General features: G+C 41.4%; 1 protein-coding gene across 4 annotated transcripts in view; it reads left to right on the forward strand.

Moving 5' to 3' along the window:
• The window catches only part of LOC114691794 (ATP-binding cassette sub-family G member 3-like), a 69,535-nt gene that overhangs the window by 41,151 nt on the left and 10,114 nt on the right, over positions 1-18,270 (forward strand). For 3 of the 4 annotated variants that reach the window (XM_037209245.1, XM_037209246.1, XM_037209248.1), the window contains 3 exons: positions 8,693-8,782; positions 10,691-10,812; positions 17,707-17,855. In XM_037209245.1, coding sequence (XP_037065140.1) covers positions 8,693-8,782; positions 10,691-10,812; positions 17,707-17,855 — 361 coding nt within the window. The remainder of the gene's footprint in view (positions 1-8,692; positions 8,783-10,690; positions 10,813-17,706; positions 17,856-18,270) is intronic. The other variant, XM_037209247.1, reaches the window with a different exon arrangement.

The following is an 18,270-nucleotide window of genomic DNA, read 5'->3' on the forward strand; positions in this document are numbered from 1 at the left end:
GGGTATGGGGTAGATTAATGTTGTACAACTATCACCACAGTCTAAATATAGGGCATTTTTTTCATCTTCCTGAATGGAATCCCATAGCTCTGAAAGAAAACTCTCCATACTACCCACTCCCGATTCCTGGCATCAACCATCCTACTCTCTGTCATTGAATGTGACTAAAGTGGGAACCCTGAATTAGAGTCAAATTATCTGTGTTTCGCTGTTGTTTTGTTTTTGTTTTTGTTGTCTTGTTTTCTTGGTGTGATATCCTCAAGGCTCATCAAAGTGTGGCATGTGTGTGTGTATTTCTTGGGTCTGTAGGGTGTGGTGATATATTGTGTACCCTAATAAACTCACCTGAGGATCAGAGGACAGAGCCAGTCACTAGATTGGATAGAGGTCAGGCAGTGGTGGTGCATACCTTTAATTCTAGCCCTTGGGATCTCATGCCTTTTCTTGGAAAGCACTCAAGCCTTTAATCCCAGGGAGTGATGGCTGGGCAGAGAAAGGTATATAAGGCGTGAAAGAACAGAAATTCACTCTCTGTAGGCTGAGGATTTGGTAGAGGTAAGAATTAGTGCCTGGCTATTCTGCCTCTCTGATCTTTCAGCTTTCACCCTGATATCTGGCTCTGGGTTTTTATTAAAAGACTATCTAAGATTCGAACAACATCTGGCATCCGATTTGTGGTGCATGAATTCATGAGGGTAGGGGTGGGGGTGGGGGGTGGGAACCACTTGCCTGTGGCCTTGCAGACTCTTGCTCAGGCCCAAGCTGCATGCAGTCGGAGTATGCACCCCATGTAGGCTGGAGTCTCTAACCTACTGGCAAAGTTTTTGTTGCAGTCTCTTTGCAGCAAACTCCAAAAACCATAGAAGTTAGCTGCTTTCTTGAATTCCCTCATGCAGATGGCTGGATTTTTGACTCTTCTCTCCTGGTGAGTTGTGGGCTCTCCCTGGATCTCCAACTTGGGCTGCTACCATACTAGGTAGCTGCCTTGAAACTCACTCCAGCTTCTACTGTTCTACACAAGAAGCAGTCAGCCTCACATCTGAATTGTCATTGTCAGCAGATTTGGTGAGACAATTGGGATTTCTTAAAGGAAGAAATTAGTTAAAAAAATTTTCCCGGCCAGGCGGTGGTGGCACATGCCTTTAATCCCAGCACTCGGGAGGTAGAGGCAGGCGGATCTTTGTGAGTTCGAGGCCAGCCTGGTCTACAGAGCGAGATCCAGGAAAGGCACAAAGCTACACAGAGAAACCCTGTCTTGAAAAAACAAAAAACAACAACAAAAAAATTTTTCCCACATTAAAAATGGGAAACATTTTTACAATGAAGGGTGTTTGGTCTTTATTTGACTAGACATTAAGCAGTCTGAAAATGGAACAATTAAATGAGAGGATAATTAATATAGATGGGATTTATGTAATGTCAAATATAAATACTATTTGTTTGATCATTTTTGTTTTATCATTAAAAAAGTTGGAGGGCCTGGAGAGATGGCCCAGTGGTTAAGAGAATTGGCTGCTCTTCCAGAGGACCCGGGTTCAATTCCTAGCACCCATATGGCAGCTCATAACTGTTTGTAACTCCAGTTTCAGAGATCTGACACCTTCATACAGATATACATGCAGGCAAAACACCAATGTCCATAGAATAAATTACGTATAAAAAAAGAATTAAAAAATCCTTTAAAGCCGGGCGGTGGTGGCACACGCCTTTAATCCCAGAACTCTGGAGGCAGAGCCAGGTGGATCTCTGTGAGTTCGAGGCCAGCCTGGTCTACAGAGTGAGTTCCAGGAAAGGCACAAAGCTACACAGAGAAACCCTGTCTCAAAAAAAAAAAAGTTGGTTAATGTGAGTGCCAAGATAAAAGTTTTAGAAAACCTTGTTAAAACAAATCTTAGAGAAATTCAGATCCAGATAGAAGAATTTAAAGGTGAAGCTATCTCAGCATTGCATTATAAGGTTACAGAGAAACAGCCTAAGGCTTTCAAACAGCCAATCTTAATCTATCCAGTAACCCTACAGGAACTGCCAAATGCTCAAGGCTGTGTAAGAGCTAACTAGAATCCTGTGCAAATGTTAGATTTGAGGAGATTCAAAGACGCTATAGTGTCATATGGTATGTATTCCCTGTTTGTGAAGCAGATGTTAAACTTGTGGTCAACTAGTAATAGAATTATCCCTCAAGACTGGAGAGATTTGATTATTGTTGTCTTGGAGGCTGAGTCACAATTCTTATGGAGGACCTGGTGGAAGGATGAGGCTAAGACCATTGAACAATGAGGTAGGGCTAGAGGTATGGAAATCTCCCAAGACCAACTTCTTGGAAGAGGGAAATTATGGTAATATAAAAAGGGAATCTCTATGTGATGACTACACACTAGCTCCATGCCAAATGGCAGCCTTGAATGCTTGGGACAGAATTGAAGAAGTAGAAAAGAAAATTGAGTCATTTACAAAAGTTATACAAGGCCCAAAAGAAACCTTCACAGATTCCTTATAAAGGCTGTCTTTAGCAGTAAATATAATGATACTAAATTCAGAAGCTAGCCAGATAATAATTCAATTTTTTGAAAATGCCAATGCACAATGCAAAAGGATAATTAGGCTGTTAAAGGCAAGATCAGCACCTTTGGAAGAATGGATTTGAGATAAAATTAATATTGAATCTCATGACCATAATGACACTTGGATAGGAGAGGTGATTTCCAGAGGTCTGAAGAAAAATAGTAATGTCAGATGTTTCATATATGGTAAACAATGTCACTTAAAAGAGAATGTAAACAGGGCATTCTTAGACACAATGCTTTTTCAAGGAATAATCCCAACAGAATTATTATTATGCAGAAGACAAACATTGGACTAACGAATGTAGATCAACAAGGGACAGACAAGGTAATCCTTTGCTGTTGAGAAACTCCCTGAGGGGCCTCTTACCAGGCCCCCATGACAAAATCAGTTCAGTCCTTCCCTACCATCATGTAAGAAACCCCTTCCAAGAGCAGCTAGATAACCTAATACCTATTGTAAAAAACTAAACTGCTTGGGGTGATATTACAGCTATAGAAGAGAGAAGAAAAAATTCAGGAGAAACCATAAATTAAAAGTGGTAAAGATTAGAAAGTAATCCTCCCCAAAGTTAGGATTGGGGAAGGGTTTAGTTTATCTTTCAGGAAAATGAAGGCTAACGAATCTCAAGAACATTGGACAAATGAGACAGCTGAAGAAAAAGGAAAATCATCCAGAAAAATTGTCTTAGTTTGGATTACAAACTGCTCAGGACAGTTTCAAGATGGCTAGCTGAGATGATCTGGCCTCACAGAGTACTCAAGGACTTGAGATAAGTCCTGCACTTTCCCATTATGCAGAGACTGGACAACAAATGATACAGCTACCTCTCCCAGGACCTGACAAACCCAAAATTTTCTTTTCAGGATCCCCTTAATATGCCTTCCTCCCCAGACAATAGGAAGTAATTTTAAGAACATGACACCCACATTCCTAAGTGGTGGGGTGGGTGGTTTTTGGGCATTCAATGGGGTATGGATAATTGTCATTGTTTAGGATGGTTGGTTACAAGTTGTTAATTGTTAATGGTCAGGAAAAAGGCTAAACAAAGGAGACTGGATTTAGGATTCTTGTGTAAAAAGAAAAAAGAGGATATAGATAATAAGATAAAAGGTAGAGTATTGAATATACTCTGAAAAATAAGATACTGAAATCATGGATAAAGGGTAGATTATTGAATCTACTCTGAAAATAAAAAGAGAATATGGTTATGATAAGATAAAAAGGTAGATTATTGGAGTTGGGGATTTAGCTCAGTGCTAGAGTGCTTGCCTAGCAAGTGCAAGGCCCTTTGTTTGGTCCTCAGCACTGAAGAGAAAACAAAAACCAAAAAACCAAAAAAGGTAGATTATTGAATCTACTTTTAAAAAGCAACTGCCATTTTTAAATATTTTACATTGGATTGGATTTTTGTGTATTGTATACAATTTGTGTATATTGATACAAATTTGAGATTGATTTTGTTAGAAAATACTGTACATATATTTCTAATCTTGTTCAAGGTATTGTACCTATACAGTTCATTTAACAATGTAATGCAAATTGGTAGCCATTGAAAGCTATTATTACCAACTAATTAGGATATAAAGAAATGCAAGTTAGTAGTTAGTCATTGCAATCGAACTTGTAGTCATATTAGGTAAGTTTTCAAGGTCAAACAGAAATATATTTTAGATAAACAAGTCATCTTCAAACATTTCAGAGATTTACAGGATATGGAATTTAAGCTGTTTTAATAACATAGTTTTTTTCTTTTTGTTGTGACAATGAGACATGTCTGGTCCTGGCAGCACCAATCTACTTCAGAGAAGATGAAAGGCATTGAAGAAATTTCTTATGGATTTTACTTTCATTGTGGCAAGTTAGCCACTGGGCAAGAAAGTGCCATTACCTTGATTGCTTTTACCCTAATATTTGGCTCTGGATTTCTTTTTACCGAAAGACATCTAAGATTTGAACAACAGTAAGGCAGAATAATAGCCCATTGTGTGTGTGTGCTGTGTTGCTTCCCATTCATTTGTGGCTGGAAATGTGGTTTGCTCTCACCTTTGGCTGCTATGAATGATGTTGCTGAGTGTGCAAGTACATTGGTTTGAGCCCCGGACTTTTGCTCTTTAAGGTAGAAAGCTTGAGTTGCCAAATCATGGGCCATTGTGTTAATTGTTTGAGGAACTGCTACCCTGCCTCCAACTCCACTATACTATTTTATATCCTTACCAGCATAATACAAGGGCTCCAATACGTCCACATCCTCACCCAAACTTATGTTATTTCTTGTTTTGAATAAGATGTCTAAGAAAAAATAAATTACAATACATTGGATAGTTTATGAAGTGTCTGTAGAACCTATTTTCCCATTTTAAATTGGAATGTTTCCTTTCCACTCCAAAATTATTTATTTTTTTTACTTAGTGTATATTAGCGTGAGGGCATGCGTGTCCCACAGCATGTACATGGGGGTCAGAGGACAGTTTACAAGAGCTGATCCCTCCACCACATGGGTTTCAGGATTATCCTCAAGGTCATCAAGCTTGGTGGCAGTCATCTTACCTGCTGAGCTATCTCATTGGCCCCTTAATCTTTCCTTGCTGTTGAGTTACAGTGATTTTTGTTTTTGAGATGTGAGTCCTCCAGCAGACACATGATCCACATATACTTCTTCCCTTCTGTGTGTTGCCTTTTATTCTGTTGATAATGCCTTTTGTACATAAATGTTTTTAGTTTACCTATTTATTCTTTTGTTGCTTTGGTACCAATTTTCTTGAATATATTAGATTTCTTTGAATGTGAGTGTCGGGTAATCGGATGGGATTCGGTTTTTCCTGACTTGTCTTATAGATGTTACCTTTGTGGTCCTTGTCTAGTTTGAGCTATAATGTGGCTTTAACCATATGCTTTCAAGGTAAACCTTTTTAATGACTATAGCATGTTCCGAACATTGCTTCTCATCAGGATCACAATTTTCATTGTAATTTATATATGGCACACCATTCTTTGCTCAACTGGATTCTGTGATTGACACCCACAGCCTTAGAGTACCTCCAAATGGCCAGAGAGACTTGACCATGGAAGTTCTGCTACTTGGTGTTCCATGGAAGTTCTGCTACTTGGTGTTTGTGTGTATATGTGTATGTAGTGTTGTGTGTTATATGCCCAGGTTTGTGTGGGGTTCAATCATGTTTATGTGGATGTGTACACAGGTGTATGTTGGTGAGCATGCACATGTCTGCATATGGAGGTCAGAGGTTGATGCCAGGTTTTCCTTGTGACCCTCCACTTTCTTTTTCAAGGCAGGTCCCTCACTGGATCTCGAGCTCATTGACTTGGCTAGGCTGGCTGGTCAATGAGCTCCAATCATCCACTCTGTACCCTTCATCACTGGAATTACAGAAGAGAAAATCGGTGCCTGTGTACTTTTACATGGGTCCTTGTAGATGTAATTCTGAGCTGTCTTATTAAATAAGAAACACAGAGCCAAATGCAGAGTTAAAAGCCTAAGAGGTCAGAGCACTAGCGAATAGCCTTTAGCTTACCAGCTGCTGCCATCCTTCCCCTCAGAAAGAGACATACTTCCTGTGTGTCTGTATTTTTATTGACTTTCTGTTCTGCCTTTTCATTGGTTCTAAACACATCCACATGACTTCTTCGTCACTGACTGTCTATACAGATATCCAGGTCTCTATGGTTGGTATTGAGATTAAAGGCATGTGTCTCAAAGCTGGCTATGTCCTTAAACACACAGACTCTGCCTGCCATGTGATCGGATTAAGGGCATGTGCTACCACTGCCAGACTTCTGCTAAATGGCTTGCTATTAGCCCTGACCCCCAGGCAACTGTATTTATTAACATATAAATAAAATCACATTTCAGCACAAATAAAATATCACCATAGGTCCTAGGGTCTGAACTCATGTCCTTATGGCTGCATGGAAATACTTTCCTGAATGAGCCAGCTCCACAGCTCTACAAATCTGTCTTGATGTGTGGAAACACTGACTAGTTTTGAAGGAAAGAATAAACATAAAAGTCAGTTCTTCTATGAATTGCCTTCTGTGTGGATCAGAAGTTAGTCTTCAGTGAGATGACTGTTACAGATGATCCCAGGATGGAACATATTAGGTTAGACCTTAAATGTGTAGCTATAGGTTGTCAATCTACAATTATTTATCTAAAAAGCCAGATGAGAAAGTAGATGTAGTATATATGGTTAAGTATAGCCAGGGCCATAAGGTTCCCTTTCTAAGTACTTGGATTTGTTGATAAAATATATGAAAGTAAACACAAACAGAACTTGAGGACAACTTATTGGAGATAGAGAGAAAATGCCCTGAGTACCAAAGAATGGTTGTGTGTGGGAATAGAGTGGAGAGAAAAAGTTGTACATTTAGTAAAGTTAAACAGATGAGCCTTGAAAACAAGATTGGCTCATTAGGAGAAGAGGGGAATCCCAAGTCCTCTGCTCTGTTTGGTCATGGGGTGCCCAGGTCCTGGGTTCTATGGTTGGTCACTGGGTGCCTAGGTACTCTACTCTGTTTAAACCTTTGAGGCTGGGCCACAGTTGTGACCTTACAAGCCCAGAACTTGTCATGTAGCCCAGGTTGGTCTCAGTCTGCAGCAGTCCTCATGCCTCTGTCTCCCAAGTCCAGGAGTTTGGAGGTCTTTCTTGCTGCCCTTCTCAGAGTCTTACTTGTTCAAATGTTTTGTTTTTTTTTTCAACCTTTTTCTTTAATCTGGCCTTTGGTGGGCTGTAAAATAGAATTTTTCTTTAGTGTAGAAGGAAACTATTCTCTACTGAGGTTCCCCCCCTCATCTGATCTGGATCTCCAAGCACCACTGTGTACCTAAATAAAGAGAGTCACTGACCTCTGACTGTCAGTTGAGAAGGTGTTATGTAGCAGGTTGTTAGGACTCAATCACGCATCTGTCTAGAGGAACCTGATATGTGTGTCCAGGAAACAGATAACCGCAGAGGGTCTTTTATTCCCCTTCTTCGTGCTTACCTTACCCTACCACACCAGCACAAATTATTTCTTCATAAATAAGCATGACTGAATTATTTTTTGAGCTCTTTGGAAACCATGCAGGAAGCTGTTGGCCTATTTTGTGGATAACCATCAAGTCTTTAAAGATATCTATACAGTCCATGTCTGTAGTAAGCTATTGAGTTGAGATCCCCTCCACTGTTTCATGTTTTCATTCTTACTCTTCTGTAAATCAGCACAGCCAACTGAATATGAAAACTCCTTGGAGTTTTATTAATCTTTGTTTCTCTCCTTATACATTAGGAATGATGCTTACCAACTTTGTTGGTTAGATTGAAGTGATGGGTTGGGCTGCCATGACTAAATATCACAGACTCAGTGGATTTAAAAGTAAATGTGTCTCCACACTGCAGTGGGAGAGCCTGAGGTGAGGATTCTCTCCCAGGCTCTTCCTGTCTGGCCACCTTCTCTCAGTCCTCTCCTGGCAGACACTGCATTGCTGTTTCTTCCCATGATGAGGACACAGATGACATTATGGGGCTCGACTCTCATGATTTCATCTAAAACCAATTAACTTCTAAATTATATTCTCTGGGATCATTACATTAAGGGTCATTATCCAATTGTTGGATTTTAGAGGGCACAATAATTAATAGATGCTGCTACGGAGACAGAGATAAAAATAACTCATGGAATTCATACTTCCTGATCTTTTTAATGAGAACAGTTCTTCATTTTCCTTCCTTTTTAATCATATTTTATTTTTATATGTATGGTTATTTTCTTCATGGATGTATATGACTGTTTCACACTGCCTGATCCATGCACCAGGACCATGCACCAAGAAGCCTTCCAGTCCAATAGAGAGCTCAGAAACCCCTCCCCTTTCCCTTTTAAGAGCTTACATAGACAGGAAAGAAGCATGACCTTTATCAGGCCAGTTAGTGCAAGGTCATGAAAGGAACAATTTCCCATTGCAACAAGCACTCTTTACTGCTGAGCCATCTCTCTAGTCCTGCCTTTAAAAAAAAAAAAAAAAACTCTGTTATGTTATTTAGTCTATGGAACAAGTTGTGTTGGCGGAAAAATCATTCTAATTCTAATGTTGAATCTGCTGTTTGCTTTTGCCTCCATTCTCTCCCTACAGAGCCATCTTGCTCCTCGTGCTCACAGGCTTTGGATGTATGACAGGCTTGTTTTACTCGGAGCATGTTATGATCAAAAGGGATTGCTTTCTGTGAGTAACCCCTTCTCCAGAAGCAGAAATCAGGGGCTGGTGATCAAGTTGATTACATTCATAGTTGGCCCTAGGATGTTATGAAATACCAGTATTTTTCCTTTTCTTATTTGTTTAGTTGAAAAGTAAACAAACTATGAAAGTTTGTGTTCATCATTGTTGTGGACCCAGGTTTTGAAGTATGTAAAAAGATTACTAATATCAATGAAAAATGGATGGGAAATCAGGAGCAGAGATATCTGCTGCTCAGAGAAAGCTTCAGATTTGGGGTGTGGTCACCAGATCTCAGTGCTGCAGACGACACAGTAGTAGGGGGCTGAAAATAACCAGAAATTCATGAAACCTTTCCCAAATAAAGATGTCAGGGGTTCCACAGAGCTCAAGTATAGAGGGTTTAGCAGCAGCACATTGGGGTTGCATAGTACAGCTGCACAAGAATGAGAGTCTCCTCTTGATGGGGGCTGGAAAGAGCCAGACAGCAGCTGAGTGTAAGAGAGCTGTTCTTCTCCTGTGTTTTTAAAACATGGAAGAACCTTTCCCTTGTGGCCTATGCTTAGGATTCACTGCTCTCAAAGAATGCCAAGATTTGCCTCCAAGTGCACACCAAAGAGAGGGTCATCAGAGAGGAGCTGAGGGCCTCACTCAGTTGGTAGAGTGCTTGCTTTGTGTGCCTGAAATCCTGTGTTAGATTCACAGTACCACACACATAAACCTGAGAATGGCTGTATTTCTGTCATCCCAAAAGTTGGGGGGAGGCAGGAGTTTTGTTGGTTGTTTTTACTCTTTTGAGAGGCCTGCCACCCAGCTCACAAATAAATCATTCATGGGAGGCTTATTCTTAATTATGAATGCCCTGCCTTAGCTTTTCTTAATTTATCCCATCTACCTTTTGCCTATGGGCTCTTCCCATTCTCTTACTTCTATAAATCTTACTCTTACTCCATGGCTTGCTGTGTAGCTGGGTGGCTGGCCTCTGGCGTTCTCCTCCTTCTCTGGCTACTTCTTTCTCCCAGATTTCTCCTTCTGTATATTTCCTCTGCCTGTCAGCCCATCCTATCCTGTCTCCTGTCTTGCTATTGGTCATTCAGTTTTTTATTAGACTATCAGGTGTTTAGACAGGCACAGTAACACAGCTTCACAGAGTTAAACAAATACAATGTAAACAAAGGTAACACACCTTAAAATAATATTCCCCAACACAGGAGGCTGGTCATTCTTGGGTACATATGGAATTTAAGGCCAGTCAGCACTGGTGATCTTGTATCAAAAAAGGATCAGAGATGAAATGAAGACACTGGGAGGAAAAGGGCTTGGGATCTTGAAGGGCTGGAAGGGAAAGGATTAGATTTAGTATCTGGTAAAGATTCACAGTTGTGAAGAGAGATCTGTCCTAAAGTGAGAGTAGCTGGAGAGAAGGATGTAGTGTCCTGAAGCTGCACTGTGACCTCAGGGTGACAGTGTCACCTTCTTCATGAGAACTGGAAGGAGAGAAGTCTCCATGACCACTGTCTGAGGTGAGGTAGGAATGAGCTGCTCCTCAGGGAGCCAGCTTCAGAGGGCAGAGACTCTGAGGATAGTGGACACATTGGGCTGTTTCCCTGGAGGGGCTGTTTCCCTGGAGGGGCTGTTTCCCTGGAGGGGCTGTTTCCCTGGAGGGGCTGTAGTATGGCCAGAGTGGGTATAACAGGGGAGAGTTCTCTGATGGGGAGAATCCTAGTGAGAATGTCATCAGGATGCTGGCCTGGGGATGCTGGTCCCTAAGATGGGGACGTGTATGGGAGTCAGCCTGGAGCACAGGGGACACTGTCCTGTTAGGCTCCCTGTCAAGGCAGAAGTCAGGGTAGCCAGCATCAAACCTGTGCCTTCTGGACTAATCTAAGGATGTATAATGTCATCTTTTCTCTGTAGACATGAGCATACCAGTGGATACTACAGAGTGTCACCATATTTCCTTGGGAAGTTGGCTGAGCTGGTACCCAGGAGGCTATTGCCAAGTACTATATTTACTATTATAGTATTCATTATAGCAGGTAAGTAACTCAGGGGGGCCATCCCACCCCCAATTTTCTCCAGGGTACTCTTGAGCAAGAGCAGTAGGAAATATTAGGTAGAAATATAGCTGGAGAGAGAGAGACAGACAGAAACATAGAATAGTCTCATGAGGGCCTGGATCCTTATCCATCGAACCCCGACTGTCTCTGCCAAAGGGCTTTTAAAGGAATGCCAAAGGGAGGAGCAAAAGGATTCCACCCAGGCACAGCCAAGTGCAGACCCTTCTAACCACCTGGCAACCTTGCCTGTGGTCAAATCATCCCCTTATGCAGCTCTGCTATGTCAGACAAACTCAGATCTGACAAGGAAATTTCTGTGGGCTCCTACAGGCCCCCCCCTCTTAATTTTTTAAAGAACCCCCCAGACCCTTCAGGTAGATTGAGATCTGTCTTCCTGGGTACTCAGCCTCTGGCAGGAGGGGATACTAAGCTTATCTCAGTTCTGCCCACGTTTCCACTAAGCTTACAAACATCCACAGTGATCTCCATAGCTGCCACACCTCCCAGCACAGGAGTAGAGGATGACAGAGATGGCATATCTTTTTTGGATGGGTCTTAAGATGTCCAAAACAGTTTTAGCTGTGCCAAGCCCCTTTTCAACTTGAACTCCGATGCAAACTGCATCCAATAAACTACATCCAACTAAAAGATTCCCTTAGCTTTTTACCAAACTCTGGTTCATTAGCATCAACATAATTCTGGTATAAACATCATTATACATATTTAAAACTCTATTAATTGAACTATTACCGATATACATATTTACACTTTTTTTGCTAGCTTACATTAAGCATTTAGACTTACATTTAACATGTACATTTCTTTTAAACTCACCTTCAACATCAGCACTTATCTACAAGAGATCTCTTAGAAGAACTGTATTGAAGAAGAAACTCTATAGAAGTATTAGAATTTCTTAAGAGAATTTACTTACACTAGAAAGAACTTCTTGGCAGAACTAACTTTTTCTAACCAATACCTAAAAGGAATTTCTTAACTGAACTATTTACATTATCTTCCAACAAGACACAGAGTAATTTTCTCTGGACTTTATTTAGGAAATAGAAATAAGAATAAACTGTCTGTTAGTTATCAAACCCAAAAAGGAAGAAAAGGGAATGAGAAGAAAAACCTCCTAAAGGGCATTCTCTTTCTGAATTGCTCAGGTAGCAATTGTACAACAGTCATTTTTCCATGCTGGTCTAAGTTGGAATGGGGTTCCAAATCTATATTATTCAGCAGGTTCCCCTCCCAGAATGTATTTCTAAGTGACTTCACTGCCCTTACATGTAGCTCTTTGTACGATATAATGTCATTGTTAAGTCTGTAATCCTTAGAGTAAAGCTATTTTTCCCCACTCACCTTTCCCACCAGGTTCTCTCAGCCATTCCGGAACCAGCAGAGAAGTACCCTGCAGTAGATGGCTTCTTAACTAGGGACTGTCATTTTCCCCAAGCTTATCACCGTTCCCCCATCTACACACTTCAGACCGCCATTGCTATCTTCACCCAGCTACCGTAAAAAAAAAAACCAAAAAAACAAAAAAAAACCTGCTTTAGGGCGAGGTCGAGACTACTGAATTCAAACAAACAAACAAACAAACAAACAAACAAACAACAAACAAACAAAAAACTCTGTGCAGCTATTAGGCAATATAAGGCACTTTCTTAAAGGAGCCTGTATGGATCCATCTGCCACTGGTCAAAATCGGTGCAGCTCCAAGCTCTGTTTCCTTTCAGTTTGTATTAACCAGTGATGAAACCTCTGTCCCTAACTCCTCAGCAGTCTGAGGGTCCCCCAAGTCTCCTGTCTTCTCCAGACTGCAGGAGGGAACCTCAAATATCAGGAATATTGGTTCAGCTACTTTCATTCCAGTTCCTCTAGAGGAGCATCATTGGAGCTGACCTTCCTCCGTTCCATGTTCCTTACCAAGTGCTCAGACAATTTTCCCCCTTCTTAATATTTTAAAACTGTTTTAAGTTTACCATGAGCATTTTTAAAATAATGTCAATGTTTCTCTCTTGAATCTTAGGCACAACTCAATCTCATAAGCTTTTTTCACACCTGAACCCATCTCCCAGTGTAAGGACCATTTTCCCTTGTTTTCTAAAGGGTTTTAAATGACTTATTGATGAACAGTATTAGCGATTTAATTATTTCCTGTGAGGCAAGCTGTTTGTTCACTCTCAGAGTTTTGGGAAGTAAATCTAAGCTTTCTAGCAGTGCTTAGGGAAGAAACTTCATTTTGAGCTGAAAAAAAAAAAACCAGTTTCTGGCAGTACTGCCATTTTTAGCAAAAAACTACATTTCCCTTAATTCCTTTCAGGTCTATCATCCAGTCCTCTTTACCAGGCTTGTTTTCGTATTAACAATCAAGAGCACACAAACTTTTTTCTTCACTATGGGAGGTTTCTTGAGTCAAAAGAGTTCTGTTATCCTTAAGCTGGCATTAATAGGTGTTTTTCTTTTATCTGATACCGGCCCCAATTGGCATTGAGGCAGGAGGCACCCTGATACCAAAATTTCCCTGGGGCTTGCTCATCTGCCCAGCCAGTCAGTGAAAAGAAATGAAGGCACTCAAAACAAAGCTTTCCCACAGCTCCTTCAGAGAGACTCCCTCCCAGACAGCTCCCGGCTTGGTTCCAGCTCATCCCCCTCCCCCAGAAACAGTCTCCAGAGCCACTGCAGCGGCTTTGTTCCTCTGCTAACTGCTTCTGAAGGTAGGGGCTTCTGTCCGGATTCTGCCTCAGCTTTTCCTGGTTCAGCACTGCTTCTCTTGACGCTGCCTGACCTCTGCAGGAATCTTAGTATTCCCGGAATGCACTCAAATGCAGAGGTGCTGGCTCTCTGGCCCCTTGCTAATTGTTTCTCATTTGCTAGTTAGAAGCGGAGATAGAATGCTAACAGAGAGGGTTTGCATTGCTTCAGGGTATCTTTGTGCTAGGGAGATTATGAGCGACTTTTCGATTCTGACAGATGCCCACTGAGAAACAAAGTCCCTGATGCCACAGCGGCTGCCCTAACCAAAAGGCTCGGCTTCATTGCTTCCTCCAAGCCAGCAGTTTCCTGCCCCACTCGGCTCCCTTTATCCCCTGCCACATTTTTTTTTTTTTCTTTTTTTTTTTTACTACAAAACCAGGTGGATCCAACTGCTTTCTTGCAGGACCTAACTTCCACTTTTGCCAAGTCCCTGGATTTTTTTGTCTTTTTAGTCTTTGTCTTTGTCCCTGTTCACTGGCACCATCTGTGGGGGGGCCATCCCACCCCTACTTTTCCCCAGGGTATTCCTGAGCAGGAGCAGCAGGGGATATCAGATAGAAATATAGCTGGAGAGAGAAACAGAATATCCTCAGGAGGGCCTGGATCCTCATCCTTCAGGCCCTGACTGTCTCTGCCAAAGGGCTTGGTATGCCAAAGGGAGGAACAAAAGACCTCTACCCAGGCACAGCTGAGGGCAGATCCTTTCAACCACCTGGCAACCTTGTCCCTGGTCAAATCATCCCCTTATGCAGCTCTGCCCTCTCAGGCAAACTCAGATCTCACAGGGAAACTTCTGTGGGTTCCCATAAGAGACAAAGCAAGAGAATGTGTTTTTAATCTTGGGGGAGTGTGTTTTGATTTGTACAACTGTGGCAAGCCTGAAGTAGAAAAGCACGTCTCCACTGTGTGCCATCTAAAACAGGTGTTCAGTGTAAGGAAAGTCTCCAAGTCTTGTTCACAAAATCTGTTTATAAAGCTGTGATTTTACTAAGAGATTCTGTGTATTATAATTATTAATAACTAAGTTATACATTTGAGAAAGTGTCAATGGAGCAAGATCAATTACTAGATATCTATCCATAGGTATTGTAAAAGATTTATTTTTTGGCTTATTTGTGTGTTTGTGTGGGTGTGTGTCTGTGTATGTGTGCCCTGAGTAAATGTAGTACTTTGGGAGGCCAGAAGAGGACATCAGATCCCCCTTGAACTGGAGTTACAGAATGTGAGCCACCAAGAGCTTGCTGGGAACAGAATCCAGGGCTTCTGTAATAACAGTACATGCTTTAATCAGTGAGCCATCTCTCTAGCCCAGCTGCACATTTTCTCTGTGTTTCTGTGTAAGTGTCTCTATATGTAAATACAATATAGAAAAGTGGATAATATCTCTTGCATATTTACAAGTGTGTAAAATATTTAAATGTATACATTGTCTGCCTCTACCATCTTACAAAGAGAGGACAGTGAATTTGGGGTTTGTAGAAATTATATAAATGTTATTTAAAATATGTGCACAGACTCATCTGTGCATATGGTTAGGCTTCATCCTAGACTGTTTAGATTCTGTAATTTCCATACATACACAAACACACATGCACACACACACACACACACACACATACAAACACATACATATACACAGGCACACCAACATAGACAGACAAATACACACATACAGAGACATGAACACATCCTTACACAGACACACACAGGCATATACACATACACATACGGACACACAGACACACACTCACACTTTCAACGATAAGCACTGATACAGCTTAGACTTTGCTTTATAAAAGATTTATCATTCAGAACCAGTCATTTAAGCCATGGGGTGATTATGGGAAATGTGCTTGTCCAAAAAATCTGACAACCTGAATTTGATCCTCAGAATCCACAGTGGAAGAATGAATCACTCCAGAAAGATGTCCTTCCTTCAACTCAACATATACACTATGACCATGACACATACATACCATGGCACATGAACACCACGGCATGTATACATCATGATAAACGTACAACTATACCCATACATAATGCTATGAACACCATCTTAATCATAACAACAACTTAGAAAACAATTAGCTATGGAACTCAGTTCCCCCAGACTCTGTGTCCTTGTGACTATTATGAAAACACAGGACTGTGTATGACTCATGGCCTTAGCTCCTTAAGATTACAAATCAGCTTATGGAACCCATTGCCTTCCTTCATAGCAGTTACATGATGATTTCCTAGGGAAAACTAAAGTTGGAGGCAATTCCTGTCCTCTAGATATTAAAACCACTGCAAGGTTGTTTAATTCTTGCCTTAGTTAGGTTTCTAGCCTTGCGATGAACATGATGATCAGAACCAACTCTGATAGGAAAGGGTTTATTTCATCTTACAGTTCAATGTACTTCTAGAAGGGAAGTCAGGGCAGGAACTCAGGACAGGAACCTGGAGCAGGAAGTGAAGCAGAGGCCATGGAGGAGTCATGCTTACTGGCTTTCTCCTAATGGCTTCCTCAGCCTGCTTTCTCATAGAACCCAGAACCACCTGCCCAGGGATGGCATCATCCACAGTTGTCTAAGACCTCCCACATAAATAATTCATGAAGAAAATTCCCCACAGGCTTGCCTACAGGCCAATCTATGGAAGCATTTTCTTTCTTTTTGTTATTCTTTTTTATTGTTAAGAAATTATCTATTCATTTTACATTACCAACCACAGATCCCTCCCTCCTTTTGCCCCCAAGCTCCTCCCAAGCCAACTCCCATTCCCAGCTCCTCCAAGGCAAGGTTTCCCATGGGAGGCCAGCAGAGCCTGGTACATTCAGTTGAGGCAGGTCCAAGGCCCTTCCCTTGCACCAAGGCTGTGCAAAGTGTCTCACCAGAGGCACTGGGCTCTAAAAAGCCCACACATGCACCAGGGATAGATCCTGATCTCACTGCCAGGGATCCCTTAAACAGAACAAGCTACACAACTGTTTTGCTATGCAGAGGGCCTAGTCCAGTCCCATGAATTCCCACTGGTTTGGCTTGGTGTCTCTGTATGCTTCCCCATCATGATCTTGATGCCCTTGCTCATAGAATCCCTCTTCTCTCTCTCCAGCTGGACTCTCAGAGCTCAGCCTGGTGCTTGGCTATGGATCTCTGCATCTGCTTCCATCAGTTACTGGATGAAGGCTCTATGATGACAGGGTATTCACCGATCTGATTACTGGGATGGACCAGTTCAGGCACCCTCTCCACTATTGTTAGTAGTCCAAGCATTTGCTTAACGAGATTATTCTTCCCATAAGACCTTAGCTTGTGTTAAGTTGACAAAAAACTAACTGGCACAGTCCTGATCCCATTTTTTTTTTTTTTTTTTTTTTTTTGAGACAGGGTTTCTCTGTGTAGCTTTGTGCCTGTCCTGGATCTCACTCTGTAGACCAGGCTGACCTCGAACTCACAGAGATCCTCCTGCCTCTGCCTCCTGAGTGCTGGGATTAAAGGCATGTGCCACCACCACCTGGCCAATTTTTTTTAAACTAATGCAATTATAATAAACACAGGGAAATGTGGATGTGAACATCTTCTATTGTTGATTCTCTTGTGAGGGAATGCAATAGAGTTTTGGCCAGTTGTACATGTTAGGATCTCATAATTGGTCATAATTATGTAGAAAAGAGAATAGGCATTATATAGAAAGGTATTTCATGGAAAGTATAAAAATAAAGCCATATGATGAGGCTGGAGAGATGGTTCTTTGGTTAAGAGCACAAGCTGCTCCTCCAAACTCCCCAGATTTGGTTCCAAGCACCCACATTATCAGACAGCTTTCATTTGCCCGTAACTGCACCTTTTGAAGATCTGGTGCCCTCTTCTGGCCTCCAAAGGCAACTACACACATATGGCATACATTCCCACAACACACAAGATACACATAAATAAAAATCAAATAAACCTTTAAATAAAGACAATTTTATGTAGTCACATGGAAGGAAACAATTAAATTAGAGACCCAGAACAGTAGGGTAGCTGTAAAATTGTTACTAGATGTTTTGGTGATTGAAGTATTATTTGAAAACTGTACAATGGTCTGGACTTTGGTAGCTGAACTGACCCCACTTGTTTTCTTTCTAAGGAGGAAAAACAGATGTGAATGGTTTCTTCGCTATGATACTTACTGTCATGATGTTGGCTTGTTCTGCCAGTTCTCTGTTGCTGTCTTTAGGAGCAGTGATGAATGGACCAACTGTACCAATACAAATCATCTACTTTATGCTCATGCTGGTGAGTGTGAATTGTGTTTTTCTGAGAGGAAAATTTTCCTTGTGTTCCTTCTTGCACATGTACATGCTTGACACATCAGTACTTGGGACATGAGGTCTTATGCTAAAGATTATTGTCATCTGTAGGAGAGAGGGAGCCGCCGTTCCTCCTAGGCTTTGTGGATCCTGCTCTGATGTCAGTTCTGTGATGTAGTTAACATGCCCTTTCTAGTGAGCTCTTACCAGACATTTATTGGGATCATATTACAAACCGTAATAAATTGGAACTTCAAGAAAGTGGTATGATTGGCTAATTTCCCCCACAGCAAGACAGATGGCTGCATTTCTTTCATGCTGGTGTGAGAGACTTGCCTGCTGTTTTAACCACAGCAGAGGTGATTTGGTTTATTTAGTAGCTTCAGTGGGAGATCAAAGGT

This window comes from Peromyscus leucopus, chromosome 10 (assembly GCF_004664715.2).
Source record: "Peromyscus leucopus breed LL Stock chromosome 10, UCI_PerLeu_2.1, whole genome shotgun sequence".
Taxonomy (NCBI): domain Eukaryota; kingdom Metazoa; phylum Chordata; class Mammalia; order Rodentia; family Cricetidae; genus Peromyscus; species Peromyscus leucopus.